We start from the raw sequence: 25,646 nt of genomic DNA, 5'->3' as shown, positions 1-25,646 counted from the left end.
AAAATCTTATGTCCATTTGTTTGGAGACATTCATTCATTATCTACTGTGTTATAAACATATTGTACGTTACCTAAACCGGCAGGTCAAGTCCTGATGCAGCGCGTTGAGCGCGTTGATGCTAGGCTGTACATGTGTGATCTCCGCCACCTCGCCGTAGAACCAGCCGAGCGGGATCTTGCACTTCATCGCCGACATGCCGTACCTACCTATCGTGGTTATCTGTGAAGAGGAAAAACATCAATAATAATACAGTTAAAGATTTCGTCTATGTATGTACCACTTAATAAAGATTTTTTACAAATACACTGTAGTAAAATGTTCCTTCGAAAAAGTAAATATTAACAATACACATCATCAGCCTATAAGTGGCCCTACACACGGAGAAGATAGCATAATAATTTTATTTGACTAAGAAAAATTATTTTTTTCTGCTTGTCGTTCTACGTGGAGGATTAAGGGGGAGGCCTTTGTTCAGCAGTGGTCGTCTCTCGGCTGATGATGATGAAGAAAAATCAAGATAGTATTGATGAATATTATGAGGTTTACCTTCATATACCGGCAGATGGGCGGCGGCTGTATGTCAGTGAGCACGAGGTGCTTGGTGGCGATGTCGGTGGCGAAGGCGAGCTTCACGCAGTCCGTCTCCTCGCCCGTCACCCAGATGTCTATGCACAGCGTCACCAGGTCCGAACACGATGGGATTATCTATAACAATAATAAACGCATGAATAAATGATTAGACAAAACACTTTGGAATATGTTATGAAGTCTATGAATACGCAAGAAATCACTCTTGTAAAATTATAGTATTCAAGAATTTCATGCATTGTCACGCCTATTATCCCCGAAAGGGTAGGCAGAGGTGCACATTATGGCACATAATGTAGACCCACTTTTCACAATTTGTGTTATAAGTCCCATCTAATAAGGGATGAGCTATTGCCATATATTGGACACAATTCCAAACTCCGTGCTACTACTAAGAAATTTTATTACAGTCGAACCCGAGACACCTTAACATTCGCACTTGACCGACCAACGAGGCAGTCAATCAAGTATTTCACTTGAGTTGTAACCTAGCGATTCTAATAACAAAACTTGTCTTGGATCCCACAACAAAATAGATCAGAAGATATCATTAGAAGAAAACAACACAAGTATATAAACAATACACGCACCACGTCAGTGAGTTTGACGGCGTGTCCGAAGTCGAGCACGATGTACCGGCGCGCGCCGGAGTGCATGCGCTCCACCACCAGCGTGTGCTGCGGGGGCCGCGTCACTAGCGACGCCCACGGGATGCCGCACTGCTCCTGATCCTGAGGGGGAAGCGACATTATGGTATTTTTATTATAACTTTCGTGAGACACTAAATTAATTATTATGTTATCGGCTAAATCGAAATGCTGCTCATGAATATAAGCTCCATCTACGGCTCGTAAGCAAATGGCTTGAAACTATATCGTCTGCTCATGAATATAAGCCTCTAGCATGAGTTGAAACTAGTCGAGTTCCTCGTCAAACAGCTACATCAGTAAACCGATAACATAATAATTGACATTTTATGAGCACAAATAATGTCCACGGTAACATGAGACTTGTAGAAGAACATTATGAAAATGTGTCTTATCTTATTTTATAGCTTACACTTTACGTCGATTAATGTTATTGATGTTTTCCCAATTAATGTTACGTAATTTTTCTAAAGTTAAAAGTTCACCTTAAACAGCTTCTCTTCGGAAAACTCCATCTTATCCTGAGGATCGCACTCCATGAGGGAGCTCTCGACGTCCTCAAGAGAGTCAGGGTCTTGCGAAGACTGCTTCATCTGGCCTTCCTTCACGACTGACCATAGTTGCTGAACAAACGAAAACAAAGATGTGACTTCGTGTTGATATCAATGTGATGTTATATTCATAATGACTGCAGCATATTAAAAGATTAGTTATTGCTTAGGGCCCTCGCCCATGGCGACTTTTTGCAGCGTTGCTGTCGCGCGTTTAGTGAATGCGGGACAGCATTTCTAATAACACATGTTACTTTTATGTGCACTTTGCGACTGTATCGATTCTGACGCGCGACAGCATCGCTACAAAAAGTCGCCGTGGGCAAGGGCCCTTAACTATCGCAAATATACTAAAATTTTTAAATATATTTCGAATATAAAACAAAGTGAAACTTTAACCAAATATAAACAACAGTTCAGATTAACATGACCAGCTTTGAAATAACCTATTTACCTGGCTAGGATCCCCCGGTCCAGCGCCGGGCAGCGAGCTGACAACAGCGGAGTGATGGCGCGTCCCGTTGGACTCGAGCTTGGTCCCGTCGGAGGCCACGTGGCACGTCACGTGCAGCGGCATGGCCTCGCTCAGCCCGGCGCCGAACACGCCAACACCGTTGTTCTGAGCCCACCACGCGGTCGATGAGTTCGCGCTCTTCGCATCTGGTTGTAGAGAGTTCTTTGTATTAGATTTTATTGTGAAAGGGCAGAGGAACAGAACGGAGTCCATAATTTATTCATGTTTTATGTTTAATAAGACATTGCAGTGGATGCAGGCGGCGGCTTGTCGTTCTACGTGGAGGAGTTCAGCAGTGGACGTCTCTCGACTGATGATGATGATGATGAAGACATTGCACAGTGATAGAGTGAATGTCAAAGTAATACCTATTTTATTAGAAGGTTATGTAGACTTTACTGGGATTTTTGTTTCAGAAGGTTTGCACAGAGAGGAGTGTATTAAATCTTATCCACATAGAAATACGCAAAACACAAGAGTTGTGAAAAGAAATACTTGTCTATGTAGAGAAATAGCTAACAGAATTCTTGAACTGGTGTCTTAATAAAGTAACTCACCCATCTCCAAAGGCAAGTTGAGCAGTTCCTTCAGCTGGTAGTCAGGTTTAGGAACAGGGGGCGTCGTGGTGTCGCCCGCCAGTACACTGGCGTACGTGACCGGGGTGGACGTGCCGCGCCCCAACTCCGGCACCTCCGTCGCGAATATTGTGCGCTCTAATGGAAGACCGTATAGGCCAAACCTGTGGACATAAATACAAGTTACACATATCGTCAAGTCTAACTTCCATTGGGGTAGGCAGAGACAATTAAACGTCAAATGACACGCTTCTGGCATATTTCGCTTTATTTTATTCATCAATCTCTTCACACATGCTTGTCGATTGTGGGAAGTGCGAAAAAAATATATTTACAATACTAAAGTTAACTTGTCCATTTGGTTACTACAAAGAATTCCTTAAAATTGTTCCTTTGTGTTGACAACAAGACCCACACATAAACTATAAAAGTAAACTTAACATTATACTATACCTGGCTCTCAAAAGACTATGATAAACATCGGGTCGGTCGCTCAAGCACTTGGCGGCCCGTTCGAGCAGCGCCATGCACTTGGCGACGAGCGCGGGCGCCATGGCCCGCGCCGTGCACTGCTGCGCCAGCGCCGCCAGCCAGCGCACGGCGCCCGCCGACACGCTGGCGCCCACGTACGGGATGCACGCGCACACGCTGCTCGACAACGTCGTCTCGAACGTCGACTTCCATGGCTTCGGGAGCTGTTTCTCACCCCTAAAGAAAAATAGGACGTTAGGAACTATTTTTTCAAACTTGTTATTGATAAGCTAGTGAAATCAGAGCGAATTATGTGTGATTAGTATCAAAAAACAAGGCTATCATGATGACTAATGTTATTTAGACTGTCCAGACAATATGTAAACTAGTATGGTGACCCCCAACGTGAACAATTGGGTTAATGTTTACAAAGAGCGTTAGGAACAAGATAAGATAAAATACCTACAGTAGAAACAATAACATTAGCAATAATTCTTTTAACGATGATATGACAAGATGGTTTTATTTGTAAATAACAGAAAAGAAATATCATACTTACTCGCTAGTAATTAGAAGAATTTTCACGCATTTCTTTGCAATGCTTCTGTTGGCGCACAGAATGCAGTTCTTGATCAGTGCGTCCGTGTGTTTCTCGATGATCTTCACGCATTCCAACTGTTGTGTCTCGACAGTCTTGTCTTTACCTTTGTCGGTCTTTGATAAACGCATCCGTTGCAGTCGTATCGACACCACCCAGATTAATAGATCCATCGCGATATTCCTCATTTCACAATCAGCACTGTTTACAGATATCTCACACAATGTATTCAAGAAGCTATTCGACTCCAACATAGCTATCCGTTGCTGTCGCTCCATAGCCACGTCAGTGTGTGGACTAGAGCGGACTGTCAATGAAATCTGATGCAACCAATCGCAGCCAATGAAGCCAGTCTTCTTGGAACTAGTCTCGCCTGTTTTGTTTGTTGCTTTGCTCATGTCTTTGGCTGGATCGAAGAGTGTCTTTATGTGAATGAGGAATGTCCGGCCTCTGGCTCTATATAACCGAGGGCTCGTCAATATTAATGTACCGGATTGTTGTGTCATGTCCAGTCCCGAAGACAGTAACAAAGGTCCCGCCAATATCTCAGCGTTATGTGCTTGTAAGTACTCTTCACTATTGACGGGATTCTCGAGATTCGACATGTCAGCGTCTATAACTGGGAAATGTATCGGGGAGTCCGATCTGTGACCAAAAGAGGCGTCTTTCTTGTATCCGATACCGTGCAAGTTTTGTTTCAGTAACGTTACGAGAATGATTGGAAGATTTGCAGAACATGCCGAGTGTAAGGTGAATCCAAACTCTATGTGGGCTAGTGACACACTGTACGGTAACGTCAGCTCCAGTACGTGCTCGTCCCACGTCGATGAAGTGTTCTGCAACCTCCATGTCCTATTATTTTGATGATCAGATCTCGACCTTTGTGCAGGTGACAGCTCACACCAAAACCCAGGCACAACCGCGCTGTAAGGCACCGTCGTATTAGTACCATAATAGCCAGTCAAGTTTATTAAAGTCTCTAGGTCTGACAAGTCGAGTTCAGTCTTATTAGCGATGATGACGGGCGCAGGCGTCGGGCCGCACACCTCGTCCCGCGGCGCGCGCTGTAGCATGTCGAAGTCAATGTTAGCGAATTCATCTTCGTCTATATCCCCCGTGTTGTCCCTCTCGCCGTTGTTCAATGCGTAGAAGTATATCATCCCGTGTTTAGTAGACACACTGAGCCGTTCTACTGACGCACAGAATACTACCGACGTGAACTGTCCCTTTGGTACGCGTTTCTCAGACAAAGTCTTGAAGTCAGGCAGTGAATACAGCCTTAAGCTGCCGTCGACTCCTACTGCAGCGAATGAATACTGATCCTGTTTGTCAGGCGGTAATAAGCACAGGTCCACGGGACTTTCGTGGAATGGTAACTCTTTGAAGGACACGGGGTTGTCCTCCAGCGTGTATATCGACGTCTTATTGTTAATTTTATAAAGGATAAAGTAAGCCTTCGCGTCAGATTTTGGTTTGTCACTGGGTTCGGTACATTCGTCCACGTCCATTTTGGTATCGCCGTCATTGTCAGTCTCCTCCTCTACCTTGACCTTCTCCGGTTCGATACTAGATATGACTACAAGCAGATGCTCCTTGTCTTCAGTTGGCAATAGATGCGTCACTTTGGAATCATCCTTCAATGTGAGTTTAGCTGGAAGACTGAGGCACTGGACAGCGATGCCCTGCGAGACGGCCTCCTCCTGCGGCGGGTCGCTGTCGAAGCCGTCGTTATTACTGTTTGTGATTGCAGTCTGTGTACCGACTTTGCTTCCTCCTCCTCCTCCGAACGTTGTCACTTTTACTTTTTCAGTTCCATCTCCTCCCTCGTACCACTTCAAGTCTGAGATCTCTAGAGGTCCGTTCATGTTGAGATAGTGTGTGATGGGGTCAGCCTGTTGTAACACGGCGTCAGTCTGGTCTGCTAGCTTAGTGCCTACAGAGTCTAGGTTGCCACTCTTCCAACTCTTCAGTTGTGAGATCTTGCCTACGAAGTCTAGCATGGTGGCTTGTCCAGCCTCTTGTAGTTCAGGTAATAGGGCAGTGGGGGGCGGAGGGGGCATGGTTTTGAAATGTTTCGGCACTATTATCTTCTTAGGTTCCCATATTTTGCAATCCTCCTTGCTGGACGATGCGTTCAAGTTAATAACGTTACTAATCTGCTCGTCTAAGCTATTTGTGCATTGTGGAAGCTCTGTGTCCTCGTCAGAGTATTGGAAGTATATCTCGTCGTAAATGTTCGCGTCGTCGGGCCTCGGCACCGTGCACACTTTCTTGCTGCCTCCCGGCTTGGAGTTACCGCTACTGTTTGACGTGTGTACTACAGTGGTTATTGAACCAGCTAATGAGCTGTGTATGTCATATGTTAAAAGGAAGAGCATTTTATTTGTTGTCAAATTATTCTTTGCCTCATTCTGATCGTTCATTGCTTGAACGCTTTCTTTGTCGGCTCCCGAGTCGAAGAGCGCCTTGCTGGAGTCTTCTTTGATGGGCTGGTCAGTCTGTGTAGTGTTTGTCCTGGTGATGACGACGGCGCAGATGAGGGACGGTTTCGTTTTGTTGGTGTTCGTCTCTTTCTCTGTGCTCTCTGTGTTTTGTGTCTGTGGGTAAACTTCTTGCTGTGACGTCATCCCGACGAAAGCCATCGCCGTCAGCTCGACGCCGTATGTAGCTATAGCAATAAAAATCGTTTATAAATAACAGGAATATTTAATTATTGTTCAATGAAAACAAATATAAATTGATATTAAAATGTTTACTGGGAATACCAAAAATAACTGTGTACTAAACAACAGCTGAGACAAAACAAAAACGATTACATTTCAAAGTACAAGTAATTTACAGATAAAATAATCTAACACTTGAATAAATTAAAGGCAGAACAAAATTAGGACAGAAGTAACAATACAAGACAAAGTACTCACAACTATCCTTCTCCAAGCTGGCGGACCATACTTTATTGCTGTCAGTCGCCAGTATGCCACTGAATATCGAATCATACGGCGACAGGTGAATGAACTTGACAAGTTTGAGGCCACAGTCGAACCGCCAGATGTTCACTTTGCCCTCAGGAGTGCCCGTCGCGATGAGGTCCCCTGTGTTGCCCTTGGACACCACCGTCACATTCGTACAAGGCACTGCACATGCTGTCGCGTTGGTCACCTGCGGATCATTACCGGTGAACTATGACACACTGAACTAGCTGACCACTAGCACCTAAGTTCAGACTATACTTTAACAATCCGTCACCATTACGTAGATACTTTAAAAAAAACGCCGCGTCACCACAGGAGCAACGGTACTTGATCTAATAATCTTATCTGTTTATATTCGATTTGATATGACACTCAACATGTACTAAGATTGGCAACAAGTCTTCTCGTACACTAAACTGTTATTGATGATGTATTTTACATATCCCACCCAAAACATAAATGTGAAAGGATGCGTTCGATAATATTGGAATGCTTCGCCTATAAAAGAAGTGAGATCTAAATAAGTATGTACCAAGTTCCATACACAGACCTCAGTTAAAAATGATATAACAAGTTGGCAAGTTTTCACACACTTTGTTATAAACCTACTAAACGCAATGAGTCAAGTATATAATTTTCTATTAAAACTTGCCAAGTTATATCATTTTTAACTGAGGTCTGTGTATGGAACTTGGTACTTATTATTTAGATCTCACTTCTTTTATAGGCGAAGCATTCCAATATTATCGAACTTGGCATCCTTTCACATTTATGTTTTGGGTGGGATTTCATTTATTTTTGTAAGGTTTATTTTCTTTTTTTCTTATTTTACTTTACTTTGACTAAATACAAACCTTCGTAACGAATTTTAGGTCGGTACGACCATTGGAAGATATAGATAATTTTTTTGTTTTAGTTCCTTAGGGGTATGAATTTACACCTTCATTATTTTTAAAACCGACTCACACTTGGCCATTTTCAGATTTTTTCCTTTACCTTGACCTAAAGACCTACCTCCATGCCAAATTTCAAGTCAATACGACTATTGGAAGTGGTCTAGGTTTTTGATGAGTGAGTCAGTCAGTGAGTGTATAGTAAAAATAGCGATTTTCTGACGTCAATATCTCAAGATCTACAATAGGTACATTAATGAAATTTTGTATTTTAGATAAGTAAGTAGATCTCGATAGATACTAGAAATTTCATATGCGTAGATAAAATAGATTTTGAGTTATAGGTGGGTCGAACTTGGCCCGAAATGGTTCGTGTAATATAACCCACGGCCGGTGTGTCGGTTTTTTTGCTCGAACTTGGCGGACACACTGCCGTGTGTCTAGATATACGGCGTGTGGAGATAAAAAATTGGCCAGTCACCGCGTCTGTGATGGCCGCGCCTCCAAGTCTGACTGATAATTACTACAGGTCCTGCGTCTAAAGTTTACATGTAATTGATGAACAGTTATGTTATCGCGGGCGTCGTGTGCAGACGATGATGCGTGGCTCTCAGCAAATATTACGAAGTGCACTAGTGATGGGACATGTTACCTTAGTGATAAACTAGTGACGGTACACCACAAGCACCGCAATAGACAGCTGTAGGCGTGTCAAAATACAAGATAAAACAAAACTAATCTCAGAGATAATTCTAAAAATATTTGTATGTTAATTTTAATGATAATATAATAATAATTATCGAACTAATAGCTACCAATGAATATCACACTAAAATAAATAAAAAAAAACAGTGTAAATTCATGAAACAATGTATTTTTAATTAAAATGAAATTGTTTAATTTTCGAATTTATTATTTTTAATTTGGTTGTCTATACACTTTATGGCTTCTACAAGAAAATACAAGTATGCGTGCAGAGAATGTAGTAAGTGTAAAATATTTAAAGCTGTGACTACACTGTGAACTGCATTACAATTAATTTCAGTCGTTTTACTGTGCAGTGTTTAACCAGTGCAAGTTTATTAAAAAAAAGTGAATAATAGTGAAGAAACTATAGAATATCCATGCCATATTTGTGTTATTGAGTAGAATTAAATTCATAATACTAATATCATGGGCCAAGTGCAAACCTGTGTGAGTGAACTTAGTGAGTCCCATCCTCGTTCGCCGTCTATGGCCATCCATAATAATAGTAGAGGTGGCCAGATGTGTTGCCATGTCATCACAGACAAAAATAAAATGGCCAAACTTTCGTCAAGTATCATCTACCGGCGGGAATGGAAAAATACAAGTAATAGTGCCTACGTGTTACATGTCTTAGGAAATGTGTTGATTTTTAAATATAAATAAATAGAAAGGTTCGCTCTAATTGTTCATAGCGTTGCTTTTTGAGTGTTAAACAGGGAAAATCGTGATTTAGCTTAAAAGTTACACAATATTATGAAATATGTATGTACAATTTGTGTATTTATTTAACTAATTATGTGTTTGTTACGCTTGTCATCGTGAAGTTACTATTGCCTCGTTTACGAATGAATCCACTAGGATCCCGATACCAGTACCCTACAATATATCATTAGGGTCTTTTAAATACATAAATGTAAAAGTAAATAAAGTCAACATAAAAAATTGGTATTTTTAAACATGTACTTTTAAGTGTGAGAGCCATGCTTCGGCACGAATGGGCCGGTTCGACCGGAGTGATACCACGGCATCACAGAAAACCGACGTGAAACAACGCTTGCATTGAGTTTTGTTGTATGAGTAAGGTTACCGGACTCCCAATTACCCCAATCCCCGATTTTCCAACAACCCTTAAATTCCTACGCAACGACAACTTGTAACACCTCTGGTGTGTCGGGTGTGCCTGATCAGCTTGAGGACCAGCATCGAGGCATCGAGCATCGAGGTTCTACATCACTTATTCATTGGTACACATAGCTCAGCATTGGAGAAAACGGATTCAGCCATGCTATGTTATTATATGGGAAGATGCACGCTAAGGACGTGTGCTATGGATGGCTTCCCTACTATTATGTATTATGTACAGTAGCTGTGCGAGCATGTATCATATAGTATATATAGCATATATAGTACATATAGTATATACAATGTGATAGGGGCGAGACTTCTAACCCGTTAAGGCTGAGTACTACATCTAATTTTATCGACAAAAAAATAATATGGGGGTTGAACCCCTAATTGAAAATATTGAAAAATAGTGATTTTTTCGGTAAAAATAATTCACAAATGATTTTTTTTCTCACCAAAACATTATCAAACATATGAAAAAAGTAATGAATTAGTTAGCCAAGGTTATTAGCTACCGTTTGTTGTTTTTTTTTTGTTTCTGCGACGCAAACAACCTTTGATATCAAAAAAAGTAAAAAAAATATTAAAATAGCCATAACTTTTAGGGGAGGGGATTGGACCTCTTCGACCCCCGACTTTTGTCGATAAAATTAGGTGTAGAACTCAGCCTTAACGGGTTAGAAGTCTCGCCCCTATCACATTGTATAGTACATATAGTATATATAGTACATATAGTATATATAGTACATATAGTATATATAGTACATATAGTATATATAGTATATATAGTACATATAGTATATATGATACATTCTCGCACAGCTACATAGCTTAGTATCAGTGAAAACGGTCACATAGTTCCACAACTTAGCTATTACATCTTCGTAGCATAGCTACATATCACATCTCTGGTGAAAAAGCACCCTATTACATGACTTTAATTAAAGTTACTAATTCAATATCAATAAAACCTTACTTCACACCTACGACAACCCCTTTGATCGAAAGAACCGTAACATTCCATCAAAAACTGATTCATCACGCGTTTACCCAAATCTTTAACAAGATTTGAAATCAACAAGGCGAATTTCATCATATTAGTACCTACAGATGAATTGACTTAGCAAAGAAGTTTATACATGTATGAATCACGGTGAAATAATAGATTAGAATACTGTCAAATCAGCGTGGCTTGCGAATTGCGATTCGTTAGTTATCTTACGTCATATGACGAGTTTCGGTAATCGTGTATACGTAGTATAAAAAATTATAAGTGATATAGCTATGACATAATGTAGACTTTGGACTTCGATGTACGTCAGCAACTTAATGCTTTTGTACTGTGGACTGCAAAGGTGGTTTCCTCACGATGATTTAACTAATGAGTATGTACTGTCGAATTGTAATATCAAACCGTATTGCTATAAGAATAAAGGTGATATTTGCACGTTTATGAGTAGATTGTTGTGCTGTGTTATTTTGATCCTTGTGTGGTTAGATATAGGTCACAATTTTCTGATATGGGTACGCGTAAGATGTAGTGTTAAGGTCCAATCCACTTGGACCGGTTAGTCGAGAACAAAAATAACAGGAAAATATGTCTATAATGTTTTTTATTCAATTAATCATAGGTTTCGATTACAATGCTATTTTTGTAAGTTTTATAATCCACGTGTTTGCTATCATTAGCAATTCAATTTTCGTTAAAAAGTTCTGGATTGGAATTGAAGGAAAATATTGTAGATAGTGACAATTATAGTGTAAGTGGAACAAGTTGGCCGCTCCTTAGGTGAGGAGACTTAGGGGGAGGATGTTTGTCTACTGCTTGCAATGCATATGAGATTAAACAATGATGATTGATGACCGATTTCGAGATATCGTAAATAATGATTGTTAAATTATTGAAACAAAACACTAATAACTTTTAGAGGTTTAACGCGCGCGGCCAACTACGAATAGTTCCGCGCGCTTGGTAGGTTTTTTTTTGAGAATAACTTCACAGAGGATTTCCAAACGATGGAAATAATATGTACCTAACTGTTTTGCAATATTTCCTGAGTTTCACAACTGGGAAAATTCCGACAACTGAATACTGAACAAAATAACACTCTATAGAGGATCAACAGAAAAAAAAAGTTAATGGAGAATAAATTTTTCTTCTTACATACGCTAAATTTGAGTCTTTGTCACGTGGGGGTAGTACAATTCTTACTTACGTGACGTACACACCCATGCTTGTGTGATCTAAAATTTTTCTATAATCTTTCCTTTTTTACTCCTTATAACGACACTAATAATTGCTGGTGATAATACTGTAAAGTCATTTGTCTAATTTCAAGCAGACATAATAACAAGTAACGTGACATAATAACTAAAATTTTAATAAAATAGCTTTTTTTTTTTTTTTTTTTTTTAGGGTGGAAAATCATCCAATGACTTCTCCCGCCTTGGGCGAGGCGAGAGGGAGTGTCAGACTCTTACTGACTAAAAACCACCCCGTTCCTACTCCTGCCAGTCGAGCCGGAGCCCCGGTAAACCCGCTAGGTTGTCCGCAGCTCCGGATTAGGCATCAGCCCTACTGGGCCCCATCTGTGGTGGTCTGATGGCTCTTTGAGGCGCGCGCAGAACGCGACGCGCCGCACGCACGGGTCTGGTTCTGGTCGGGCGGCGAGCTACCCTTGCTCGTCGTCCGCAGACCCGCACTTACGGTGGCCGGAGATCGTCGCGCGATCCCCGACGCCCGGAGTGTCTCTCGCGACGGCTGGGGCGTGAAGAGGTTCGTTCTCTCACGCGCCCCGCCTCCTCCTTAGCTAGCATGACTGCTTCGCAGAAGGAGGAGACGGCATCCCAGTCCCCCTCGCTCCGCACCATGGCTTGTATCAGTGCCGGACGCGAGAGGGTGCCGTCGCCGACCACATCCCTGAGGACTTGGCGGTGCTCAGCCCACGCAGGGCACACCGCCACTGTATGTTCTACAGTGTCCTCCGGGCGGTCCTCGCAGTGATGACACCCGGGCGTTTCCTCCCGCCCAATAAGGAACAGGAACCTACCGAAACTCCCATGTCCGGTAAGCACCTGCGTCAGGCGGTAGGTGAGGACGCCGTGGCGCCTCTCTAGCCACTCCTCAAAGAGGGGACTTACCGCTGCAATGACAGCGAGCCCAGCCCTCGGTTGCGACAGTCGTTGCTGCCATTCCGCCATGAGATCGCGCCGGAGCTCGTCCCGCCACGCACTGATCTGGCGCGGTAGTGGAGTTTCGCCCCGGCGACACGCGTCGGCGCGCAAACTGAACACGCGCGCGAGTACCTTCGCCTCCAAATCCCACGGCGGTAATCCGGCAAGGAGGTTCGCCGCCTCCCCGGAGATCGTGCGATATCCACGGATCACCCGGATAGCCATGACCCTCTGAGACGTGAGCAGCGCCCGAGCTGGCCGCCGCATCAGGTTCGGCGCCCACACAGGGGCGCCGTAGAGGGCCATGGACCGCACGATCCCCGCGTACAACCTCCGGCAGGAGGCATTTGGCCCCCCGAGGTTGGGCAGGAGCCGCTTAAGCGCAGCCCCCGTCCGTTCCAACTTAGGAGCCAAACGTCGAAAGTGTTCCACGAAGTTCCATCGACTGTCGAGGACGAGTCCTAGATACTTCATCGTCGTCTCGACGCCGATGGAAACTCCTCCCGCCGTTATTTGGGACCCACCCGGAGGTGGCGCGTTCCCGCGGCCATGAAAGCACATGGCCTCGGACTTGTGGAGCGCCACCTCGAGTCCCAATTGCCGGATCCTATCAACAACTGTCGCAACCGCTCTCGCCATTAAGTTGGCCGCCGCCTGGTGCGACCTCCCGTGCGCTAGCACTAGCGTATCGTCGGCGTAACAAATTACGCCAACGCCGTTCGGGAGGTCGGTGCGCAGCACCCAGTCGTAACCGATATCCCACAGGAGCGGTCCCAAAACCGAACCCTGTGGAACACCGCTAATAAAAGAGATAATAGGTAAAGCACATTCACTTTTAAAATATTGTGCAGAATTTACAGTGAAATTACAACTTTACAATAACTATCTTTAGTGACATTTCGTTTTTCCGACAGCGAGGATCTCCGAAATGGCTGGACCGATTTTGATGGGAATTTTATTGCCAGGTAGCGGATGTACTTAGGACTAACTTAGGCTACTTTTATTTTAGAAAAATAAAGGCACAACGTCCTTAATCCACGTGGGGGAAACTGCGGGCGTTGGCTAGTCTAAAATTTATATTACATTTGACTTCTTCCGCGAATCCTGCGTAATACAATAGTGATGGTCACGTTGGTCGATGAAACAAAAGGCTTCAGGAAATAAAAAACTTAATGTTATAAAGCATCTACGTAATGACGACTCCTTCCAGCAATTCTATTTTAGTGACAAAAATACATACCGAATGTGAATTAATAAATATTTATATAATTTTTGACTAAACTTACCGATATGGGCACATTGTGGGTGTATTCGCCTCTTACGAAGGGACAGTTGGGTGAATGCCTCTCGTGTTCCACCCAGGGTTCATCCGACTTCTCCCAGCACACGAGGCAGACGAGACATGTGAAGCACATGGCGCGGTCATCACCACTAGGCGAAGGCTGGTGGTAGAAGCCCGCTTGTGCCATCCGAGCTGGGAGTGCCCATCTATTGCGGAAAAGAATGGTTAGTTAATTTTTTTTCCTTCTAAAGTACATGTGGCGACATCTATTAGAACGTTTACGTATTAATAACTCGATAGGTTCAGTAATGAAAAATGGGTGTAAAACATCCACTGTATGTATATGTATTCTTTGCAAAAAATATTTAATGTTATCTGTATGCGATATATCTTTGTGACCCACTTTGGGTTGCTGAGATCTTTATCGTCATTATTTTATAGAGTCCTACTTATTGGTATTTTTATTAATTTCAGGTAAAATTGTTCTTTAATAATTACTGTTTTTTTTTTTTAGTTTTTCGAAAACTCCTCTGTAATAGCACGGAGTCTGAAATTGTACCCAGTATATGGCAATAGGCTCAGCCCCTATTACGCGGGACTTATAAAATAATTGGTGAAAACTGGGCTTATTGGTATTTTTAAGGTAGACTTGTTCATCAACTCACTTGTAGTCCATGTGGGGCCATCGTTTGAAGGTCTCCTTCCTCTCAGCCTCGCTGTACATGAGCGGCCTCGTCTCTTCATCTCGGGAGCACGGCACCAGCTCGTTGGCGCGCTGGCCGACTGCGGACGCGATCGCCAGCGCTGGTATCCGCCGGTTCTGACCCTTCAGCTCTTGAACCACGCCTGTGGTCACTAGCCGAAGGGTCGATTGTGGTAGGCAGATTGTTACTGTGCTCCACTGTCGAGGAAACATTAAGTTTATTAATAAATTGTAGTTTTTTAAATGTTGCGTGACTGCGTTTACAAACATACAAGTTCACATACATATCATTGTAAGTTACTAGTAAAGTTAAACTTGCAGAATAGGATAATTAATTACATGCCCAAAAGCTAATGGTTTAGCACTTTAGATCTCCGATAGTAAATTAAATTAACTAGTGGTCGCCTAGTGGTTGAAATTCAACCATATACGAAGTAGTTTACAATACCACTAACATACGTTTAAGGATGATTTTTATTTAACTCAAACTCAAACAAACTCTTTCATAAAACTCTATTCATATGAGACGTCAATATCATCGCAATGTCTATCGATTTTGACGTTTTGTCAAATACGGTCAGATACTATGCATGTGTGTGTAATGTTTTATTTATTGATTTAATGTACTTTGAACTAAGCATTATTTTTGAAAAATATTAGCGTTCTGAACTTCTCCTACACATAAACTATAAGTGTACCAAATTTTATGCTCCTACGTCCCGCAATTTTCGCACCCAAAAGCGGTCCAAAGTTTTTGCATCACGTATTAATATTAGATTCCAACTTTGTACATTCTACAATAATTGTAGTCATTTAAATAATTCGTAGCGATACAAAGTTTCTACAGTATAACTTTTGCTACTACATATTAAGTAGTGAAGTACCGATTATAATGTGCGCCTAGAAAAAATAGAAGAGCACTGATTTGTAGACGCGCATATGGCAGGCGCAGTTAACACACTAACTAAACTTCTCTGTTCATAATATTGTGCAATTGATTTCGCATTTAATAGTAAAGAGAGAGATTAGTAAAGTTTCAATTTGAAGCCTAATATAACATACGTACGACTAGTAATTTAGATAAATATTTTAAACATTTCTGCTTACCTTCTGGGCCTTCACTCCTTTCCTGACAGGTTCTGCGTCGATGGAGTTCTTCAGCTCGTTGATGAAGTCTGTCAGACCCTCGATGGAGTGGGCGTCTAGACTCTGAAGACATTGGTACAGGAGCACGGCCTGCAACCAATAAAACAATATTATTACTATCTATATTCTGCCAGCTTACTTCAATTCCCAGGCTAAAAACGATCCTGATCCGGAGCTGCGGCCTTATCCGGAGCTGCGGACTACCTAGCGGGTGTACCGGGGCTCCGGCTCGAAAAGCAGGAGAAGGAATGGGGTGGTTTTTAGTCAGTAAGAGTCTGACACTCCCTCTTGCCTCGCCCAAGGCGGGAGAAGTCATAGGATGATTTTCCCCCCTCAAAAACAAAAAATTCCCAGGCTAAAAACGAATTATTTTCTCTATTTTTAAATAATTGTATTGACTTTCATTCATTCACATTCTATCAAACTAAACAAAAAATAATATAATAATAATTTTTATTTCATTTTATTAGGACACATTAAAAGAAGACCCTACTATCTCAGGTTGCCATGACGAATACGTAATTGAGAAATAGGAATTTTTAAAACGCGATACAAACTGGAACCAGAAAGAACGAAATGTTAGCAGCCGAAAAAAATGTTTTTTATTTAAGTAAATGCAAATGAGTAGAACTATAGTTAGTTTGTCTGTTAGACATTAAGTTAAATGGTAACTAAACCTATTTATGTGTAAGGGTATATAAGCACCCCTTCGCGATAAAAGTGGATGACCTTCAGATGTTACGTCACAGCAAAATATAGGTGCGTACGTAGGTGGAAGCTCGCTTGGTGCACGATACGGTATTTTTAAAGAAAAAGTTCTTTAAATAGTTTTATATTCAAAGTCATTTTTCTTTACTATTTATACATACATAAACCTCACGCCACGACAGAAGTAATGGAACACTAATTGTTACGAATTTAACATAGGTACCTCTTTCGCTTCATCAACAGTCATCAATCTTTTCATGCATGCTCGTCGGTTAAGGGTACTTTTAATTTGGCCCTTCTATAATATATCGCCAATATGGTTGCTATATGTCCCTCCACCTCTTTACTATTTATATCAGGATATTTAAAATGTTTGTGCTCTTAGTTAACACACAACACACTTTCATTTGAATAAAGAACCCTCACAAAAAAATTTACCTTTAACTTTGAAACTACCAAAAAATACCAACTAGTCAACAACCTCTGAATAAGAGACAGGGAAGAAAGAACGTGAAATTATTAACATACAAAAGAGACAAATCAAAATGTCCTATAACAGAAAAAAATGAGGAAGCATACTTGTATGATTAATTCATTACATCTATCCGTTTGTCAGTACCCATTGCAACATCAGATATTTTCCTTAACATCACATAATCAATCTTTCCTTCACATTTGCTCTACATTCCACCACATGAACATAAGTATAGCAAGTACCTACCTACTTAGACAAGGTGTCATCAGCACATACCTATAGTTTTTAATTAGGCAGGTAAATGACGTCACGTTGCGTGTTATCACGCATCGTTACAGGGTGAGTGTTTGTTTACAAGCCACCGTACGACACGATAAAATGCGGTTACGACTATACGATACGACTATGCGACTTTACGACCGAACCAAATACTACTAAAAGTCTCGTTTTTCAGAAGTTTTTAGTTGTGGTCGGTGAGTTTAGTTGTTGTTCGTGCTAGTTTTATAATTAGAATGAGATTAAGAAAATAACTAACAATAAAAAATCGATATAGAAGCACCTGTTTTTAACTTTTGCGTATGTGGGTAACAGATTTTTATTTAAAAAAATAGTTAAATGCAATAAATGGTAATAATAATATATGCAAATATACATTAATTGCTACTACCGCGTGGTTTCACCCGCTCTACTCAGCTTCTATTGATCGTAACTTAAAGTTGTATAGCCTATAGACATCCTCGATAATTGGACAATCCAACACAAAAAGGATAATTCAAATCGGACCAGTACTTTCAAATATTAGCGCGTTCAAATAAACAAACAAACAAAATAATTTCAAAAGAGGATACTAGCAGCTAGATTTAGGTCATTTACCTCCTAAACGTGAGCACTAAACTTTAATAAAAAGAATCTTAGAAGAAAAAACCCTAAATAAGTTATGGAAAACAAAGGACGTTGCCTGAGCGTCTTGTAAAATGTACAACGTTACGCATATTACCGTTACCGCAAATAGTAGCGTAACTTGTGCAAAAACGCCCAAAGAGGTACTATTTTGATGGTAAATCGCTACAATAAAGCTACCGGCTGACAGCGCACAATTTATAACGTAGTTATACTATATTGATCGAGTCTAAGCAAAGCTTTCATTCCTAGGTAAGTAGGGCAAAAGTAAATAGCTATTCGGCTATTCAGAAACTCTTAGTAACAGTTCGCAATCGAATTGTGCGTTGTAAATGGCTATAATTCGTCGTTTCCCGTCGATAGATTAAGTTGTTCTATTGATAAAGGATAAACCGTTTGATTTTACAATAACCAATGCTATTCAAAGTGTCCACATCATAATTGTATTATACAATGTAGTTTACTTTTGCCTAGATTGATTTAAGTCTGAAGTTTGACCTAGATACGGCGATGTGTACGCCCCCTATAACATGTGAACAATAGCACTACCGGTAAAATGTTTGTAGATAGCTCCACGCCTCTCAATCTCCTTGGAACTCATCATTAAACCTTGGATACAATTTACCAACAAACAGTGATATCAGTATATCACATTGTAAAAAAATAACGTTAAAGAGAACAAAATACAGTGTGAACTATATCTAACCGCTTCCTGAATAGCCCAGGGTATTTGACGACACCCGAAGCTGCAGACTGCCTAGCGGGTTACCGGGACTCCGTGTACGGAACGGTGTGGTAAAAAATCTTATCACCCAAGTCTGCTCATACTCTGTCTGTACACTCCCCTCTCGCCGAGGCGAAAAAGTCATTGGATGCTTTTCCACCATCAAAAAAAATTATACAATAAAAAGTGTATTTGACGACTTGCCTTTATAATATTCGTTGTTGTGAAAACAACGAATATGTACTAAAAACTAAACGTCCTCAAACTTGGTGCAGCCGTTCCGTAATTAATAACGCGTACATACATTTAGTTTTTATATAGACGATATATTGTCCGCCTGCTATCGTAAAGCCGGTAATGACGATAAGCTTGCTCTAATGCATAATGTGTGTTGTAATAAATCATATCCAGCCACAAACTTGTATGAAATGAATCAGTACTTCCTATAGCTCTCGATTGCATTGTGTACCTACTTATTTTTGAGGGGGAAATATCATGCAATGACTTCTCTCGCCTTGTGTGAGGGGAGTGTGAGACTCTTACATTTTGTGCTCTTATCGACTAAAAACCACCCCGTTCCTACTTCTTCTTTTCGTTTCGGAGCCCCGGTAACCCGCTAGGCATTCCGCAGCTCCGGAGTGTGTACCTAGTACCTACCTATAAAGGTTACTCAACTCTCCACCAAAATTTGCGCAAAGATATATTTTCAAAAACCTAAAAATCTAATTATTCCAATAAAGTGAGGCTAGTGAATGAATACATTCAATCCACAGTACCCATCCAAAACCGATTTCCATAAAACTTCTTTTACTGAATCCTGACAGATGATATAAAGGTCGACAAGTACGATTCCAAAAATAATATAAACTCCAACACGCTTGCGCAAAACGAGGAAAAAAGTAGAATATACCTAAATTGTAATGATGTCGGAATTTTCTGGACTATCAAATACCTAGAATAAAAATTAGGCAAGCATCATTCCCATTTAACCGCAATATTTATCCAAGCTAATTTCGACTGTATTTTTAATAGCCGAAAGTTTTAAATTGTTAAATAGTTTTATTTGATTTTTCCGCGCCACCGCAGTTGGGAGATGGCAGCTAGTTGGGATTTAAACTTCGTGCGGTTTTCCACACGTCATCAACGACGATGTCATATTATAAAAATGTTACCTATTTAATATACCGAAACTATCGAAAATCTTAACTTTAAAATAAAACTAATGTAATTTATTACTAGCTACTTCTGCGCGGTTTCAACCACATTGTTCGGTTCCTATTAATCATTACGTGATGTTTCATAGCTTATAGACTTCCTCGATTAATGCACTATCAAACACAAAAATAATTATTTAAATCGGACCAGCAGTTCCGGAGGTTAGTGCGTTCAAAAAACCTCTTCAGCTTTATATATTAAGGATAGATATTTACAAATGAACCTTCTACATAAAAAATATTAATTGTGGTTAAATTTCGAGCATTGAACCACAAAGCGACCACAAAGTAAAGAGATAGTAATTCATAAAAACATGTAGCACTTATTTACAATCATACATCACTAACGGGTAGTTAATGAAGCCTGCTGTGTAAACATTTCAAATAATTTATTACTTTTTTCATATTATACTCAAGTAAAGGACTTACTGCCGTAATCGGAGACATTTCATGATTTCTTGAACAATTCCTTAGTAACGATTTTGTTCCGAAAACAATAGCTGAGAACTTTTTTTAGGGGGGAAAATCATCCAACGGATTATCCCGCCTTGGGTGAGGCGAGAGGGAGTGTCAGACTCTTACTGACTAAAAACCACCCGTTCCTTCTGCTTTAAGCCGGAGCCCCAGTAACCTGTTACATTGTCCGCAGCTCCGAAAATTGCTAAGGACTGGGTTAAGTAACCTATAAATGACTGGAAGTGTGTCAGTTAAAATGCCAACATCTTTATTTTAAGACAGCAACAAACACTGTTATCTATTGGAAAGTTAATGTTATTGTGGCAAACATGTAAACCTGATAATAACGTGGTCGGTACTGCCTGTGGACAGTTTACCATCGTAACGTAGGTAAATATTACGCTTGCTATTGTCCAACAAGGCAAATATAAAAAAAATCTTAATATTTTAATATGAATATAGCACTCAAATATAATACAGCTTCTTTTATTGCCCACACTAGGATTTTCTCCTGTGCCTGTTTATGCTTTTACAAACATACAATTCGCATACACATGACAACCAGACCCGAAACAAAAATTTGTGGATCATATGAAGTGTTGCTCCGTGCGGGTAACAAACCCGCTACACGTTCCACGGTAACCCGTTGCCTAGCCACCGCGCCAACCGCGTAATCAGCATTGGAGGAGGCTTATGTTAGATGTCTTGTGGCAGATATGATGAAGATATTACTACAATACTTTATGGTGATTTGACGAAAATTTATACAATAGTACGAATAAAAATAAGAACTTTATACCCTTTACGAAAATTGCGCGGACGTAGGAGCATAAAATTCGGTACACTCTATAGTATATGTGTAGGAGAAGTCCAAAACGCTAATATTTTTCAAAACATAATGCCTGTAAAGTACATTAAATCAATAAATAAAACATTACACACACTTCCATGCATAGTATCTGATCGTATTTGACAAAACGTCAAAAGAGTTTGTTTGAGTTTGAGTTAAATAAAAATTATCCTTGAACTTATGTTAAGTGGTATTGTAAATTAAATCGTATATGGTCGAATTTCGGCCACTAGGCGACCATGTATACATAATAGTATGAATATATAAAAATAAGCAGTTTAAGTAACACCCTCATTTCAAGTCTGAATACCATGTAAATGTAATAATAATGTAAGGGTAAGACTAATAGTTATTCAATAACATAATAACTTCCTGTGACATGTTAAATATGTAATAAAATGTAACAAATACATAATAGGTTCCATTCATATTTCAAACACTTACATTACAACCACATATGAATGAAACAGTGTAACTGGATTAGTCACTAATCAAGTTAAAAAGTTGTTTCATTGAGTTATGTAAAAACCTGAAATGTTATGTTGTAACAATATTTTTTGTGTCAATATCAATGAAACAATGTCATTAGCAGAGGCCTAAGTTCAGGTATGGATGTTATAAGGGTAATATATGATAATGATAATCAATGCATAGTAAACTTTAGATCAATGTGAAACACCTCAAGTTAGGGCTTGTGTTTCCATTAGTCTAATTGGCAGAGCATTTGAGGTAATATCCATTTATTATGGAATAGGCAAACAAGTATTCAGATCAGGGATGATAAGCAATCACAGAAACATGAGAAAGAGATAGAGAGGGAAGGAGAGAGATATAGAGATAGGAGTCACAGGTGTGCTCCCGCATTTTAAGAAGGAATACCAACAATATTATTAAGGGTAAAATTTTTCATTTGAAATATTTCAAAACATGTGTGTCAGTTTACCTAACAGAAGCTTAATTGGCCCTTAACATAATTATTATGCAACATACCTACATAACACAGCAGTGTTACCTTTTACTTCCCATAAAGATAAGAAGAGTCGCGCATATTACATGTTGTATTGTACTAAAATTTTAGAATTGTCTTAAACAAAGGCTTATATACTGGCCAACTTTCTTATGTAAAGGATGTCACTTGGGCTAGGAGTGGACTGTGTGAGTCTGCCTGACTGATATTCTTGTTGAGTATTTTTACAACCCAACCAATATAATGTTACTCACAATCTATTGAAAAGTATTATGCATTAATCTATTTGATACATTCAATAGTATGTATCAAATACATGAAAAGATGACTTGATAAAATAAATGAGGTTACTATGTAAGATTCATAGCAATTGGAATTCCATTGTCTCTGCCTACCGCAATGTGAGACAGGCTTGACGTTATTTATGTAGTATACAAATATTTTTTTGGTACAAAATACCTTTGAGTTGCATTTCTTTATTCATTGTTATCAGTCAAAGATCAACAAGGATCCAATTGGACTGTGAAGAAGATCCTATTAAAATGAAATGTAACCGATTATTGATAATTGCTACCCTTCTTAGAGATTTACACCTGTGTAGTAACACCATAAGAAGCAACATTATTTCTTTGATAGATCACAATCATAATTCATAAACTGCCTGAAATATCAAATTGTTAAATAATAGGTCCACCCTCTACAAAACCATAAATCATAATCAAAAACTTAATCTCATATATGAAATACTATAATAAAAAATAATCAACAAACAATACATTCTATCAATTTACATGAATCATAAAGATAATGAAGAATCTTCACTAATTTATAATATGATAGAAGATATTAATGGCAGTGATTATTTTCTGTTATACTAACTTATTAAACTGACAATAGAACTAGGGTAGAGTATTCTCATCCTGAGCTGCTGACTACCAAGGGGGTTAACCGGGGCTCTTGCTTGAAAAGCACGAGTAGGAATAGGGTGATTTTTAGTAAGTAAAAATCTGACACTCCCTCTCGCCTTGCCCAAACCGGGAGAAGTCATTGGATGATTTTGCCCATCAAAACAAAAGGGTAGAGTACTCTTTATCCTGGCATCTGTGTGCAAGTATGACTAGACATGTAAATGAGAAGGAAGCTAAAAAAATTAAAGAAGTGGAGATATTTCATGTGACGCTCCGTAGTGTTCTGTGGCCTCATAGGACAAAGGTGTGAGTCAAATGTATAATTATACAGGAAATGTTGTTAAATGTATTTTAGAAGGAAAAAATATTAATTTTTGTATGTAGTTGTACAAAATTATAATTTTTCTGCTATTAGTGGGTAGCAAGATATAATGTACTATTTATTTTTCATATCTCTGAGTACCCATTTGGATTTCTTTTTATAAATAATTTACCTACTTATTGAATTCACAAAATTGTATATTTTAAATAGATATCAAATGAAAAAAATTATTGCTCCAGTCTTTGATACAAACATTAACATATTTTATAAGTACATTATAGAGAAATAGGAGCCTAACTAAGTCAAACTTGTATCATGGGTATGATCATGACAAAAATCTAAACATAATCAGGACATCCTTCATAATAAATATTGATCCAACAGATAATTCAGTAAAAATATTACAAAAAAAGATGTTGCATGTCTATGTTCTTTGTTCTAACCTTTCATGGCATGATATTAGACACATAGACAAGACTATCCCATGAAAATAGCTAATATTTTTAGACAGGGTATGAAAATTTAAAATGTAGTTATTCCATTAGTAAGTCAATGAAAAAAATATTATTTTGTCATATAAGGTAACTAGCTTATAAATACTTAGAATTATACTTATAATGAATCAAAGATAAGGATCGGGAGCAAATATGTGATTTCTAGGTTTATAACATACCCCGAAGTGACGGCACACAATAATTCAAATCAATATATCTTAGAAAATATTTGTTTCCATATAAAAAATATGTGTCTAATATTTTAAAATAATCTACAAGATGGACATTAACATAAAAATTAGTCATCTACCCTATTACATTAACTTAAAGTGTGAAATTAATAACAGGAAGAGTGCGAAACAATAGTTGTGTTGAGTTGATAAGTAAGAATATCCATCAAAAGAATCTAGTTGGAGTATCTATAACACCATCATTGCATGTATTGTGTTCATTGTTGCAGCATGTTACTTAATTTTAATTCATTATTGTTCTATTTAAACCTACTCTGAGATAAGTATTAAACATTGTATCATGTAAAGTAACTGATATTATCAAGTTCAAATACTGTTATTCCTATTCTAATTATAATCTTATTGGTTTTTCAAAATTACTGTTAGACAAAAAAACAAATAAGAAGGTAGTGTAGAATTTTGAAAAAAAAATCTTATCTTTTGCACTGTTACACATTTCTCTTACATAAATATATAAATAAATACATTAGCATCTCATTTGCATCCAGTTATTGTTCATCATGTTTGCATTACCTACATTTACATGATTAGTGCTACCTATCAAGTATTCAAGATAGCACTGTGAGTGATTGCATGGCACATACCTCAGACAATACAAGCTCGATCCTTATGATTTTGTCGGGTTGTGAGGAGGGCAGCGGGCGCTGCAGAGCCGTGTGGAGAAGCAGCACTCCATTGTAGTCAGTGCGCGCACCGACTCCGCTACTGTCCCACACGAACACCCGATCCGCCCCCGTCGCATACTCCACACCAAGCGTTCCACCATCATCTTCAAACACAAGACAACACTTCAATCCGGCATAAATGGAATTGTTTATTGAGAACTGTCAAATCGAGAAACAATGTAGGGCACCGAAAAAAGTCACTGCCAACTATCCGTGACTAAAATTCAAGCCTAATCTCATCTAATATTGCATGATTGGTAACATAAATAATTATAAACCTTTTGTTCGCAGATAATAAGCGTCTTACTTACCCGCTGACAGACAAGAAGACTGCAGTATCACACCCGAGTTCACATCCAAAACGTGTACACCACCTACGTCAGTCTTCACCAGAATTATATTTAAGTTGCTATGATAAGTTAGAGAAGTAACAGGAAAGTTCATACGTATATAACCATCTTCTCGTAATATCAAAGAATCATCGCCCATCGTGGCCGTGAACACATCTGTCTACACTACGTAAACGCCATTTGTAATTGTATTTTTTTATGTCAAATAATTTAGGAGTGAGTGGCCAGATACGAAATTTAAAAAGAAAACTTATTGACAAGTTGCGCCGTAACTTTTATTAAATATTACGCTATTTAGCGTAGAAATGGTGTGAGGATACTTAACGTAAAAAACTGGGGACATTGTTATTAGTATAAACGTCTTTTATCCTATTT

General features: G+C 39.3%; 1 protein-coding gene across 6 annotated transcripts in view; it reads right to left on the bottom strand.

Moving 5' to 3' along the window:
• Positions 1 to 25,473, bottom strand: part of LOC118275459 (baculoviral IAP repeat-containing protein 6) — a 50,331-nt gene extending 24,858 nt beyond the window's left edge. For all 6 annotated transcript variants that reach the window (XM_050695266.1, XM_050695268.1, XM_050695267.1 and 3 more), the window contains exons 1-14: positions 25,233 to 25,473; positions 24,841 to 25,025; positions 15,949 to 16,077; positions 14,804 to 15,039; positions 14,143 to 14,344; positions 6,867 to 7,104; positions 3,907 to 6,613; positions 3,330 to 3,584; positions 2,859 to 3,040; positions 2,242 to 2,447; positions 1,722 to 1,859; positions 1,180 to 1,320; positions 548 to 706; positions 72 to 220 (exon numbers count right to left, since the gene is read on the bottom strand). In XM_050695266.1, the coding sequence (XP_050551223.1) occupies positions 72 to 220; positions 548 to 706; positions 1,180 to 1,320; positions 1,722 to 1,859; positions 2,242 to 2,447; positions 2,859 to 3,040; positions 3,330 to 3,584; positions 3,907 to 6,613; positions 6,867 to 7,104; positions 14,143 to 14,344; positions 14,804 to 15,039; positions 15,949 to 16,077; positions 24,841 to 25,025; positions 25,233 to 25,410 (5,105 nt within the window). In that variant the 5' untranslated portion in view covers positions 25,411 to 25,473. The remainder of the gene's footprint in view (positions 1 to 71; positions 221 to 547; positions 707 to 1,179; positions 1,321 to 1,721; positions 1,860 to 2,241; positions 2,448 to 2,858; positions 3,041 to 3,329; positions 3,585 to 3,906; positions 6,614 to 6,866; positions 7,105 to 14,142; positions 14,345 to 14,803; positions 15,040 to 15,948; positions 16,078 to 24,840; positions 25,026 to 25,232) is intronic.
• Positions 25,474 to 25,646: the final 173 nt, after the last annotated feature.

Source organism: Spodoptera frugiperda, chromosome 8 (assembly GCF_023101765.2).
Source record: "Spodoptera frugiperda isolate SF20-4 chromosome 8, AGI-APGP_CSIRO_Sfru_2.0, whole genome shotgun sequence".
Lineage (NCBI taxonomy): Eukaryota > Metazoa > Arthropoda > Insecta > Lepidoptera > Noctuidae > Spodoptera > Spodoptera frugiperda.
The sequence above is the reverse complement of the archived record's forward strand: the minus strand, read 5'-3'. Positions and strand labels throughout refer to the sequence as shown.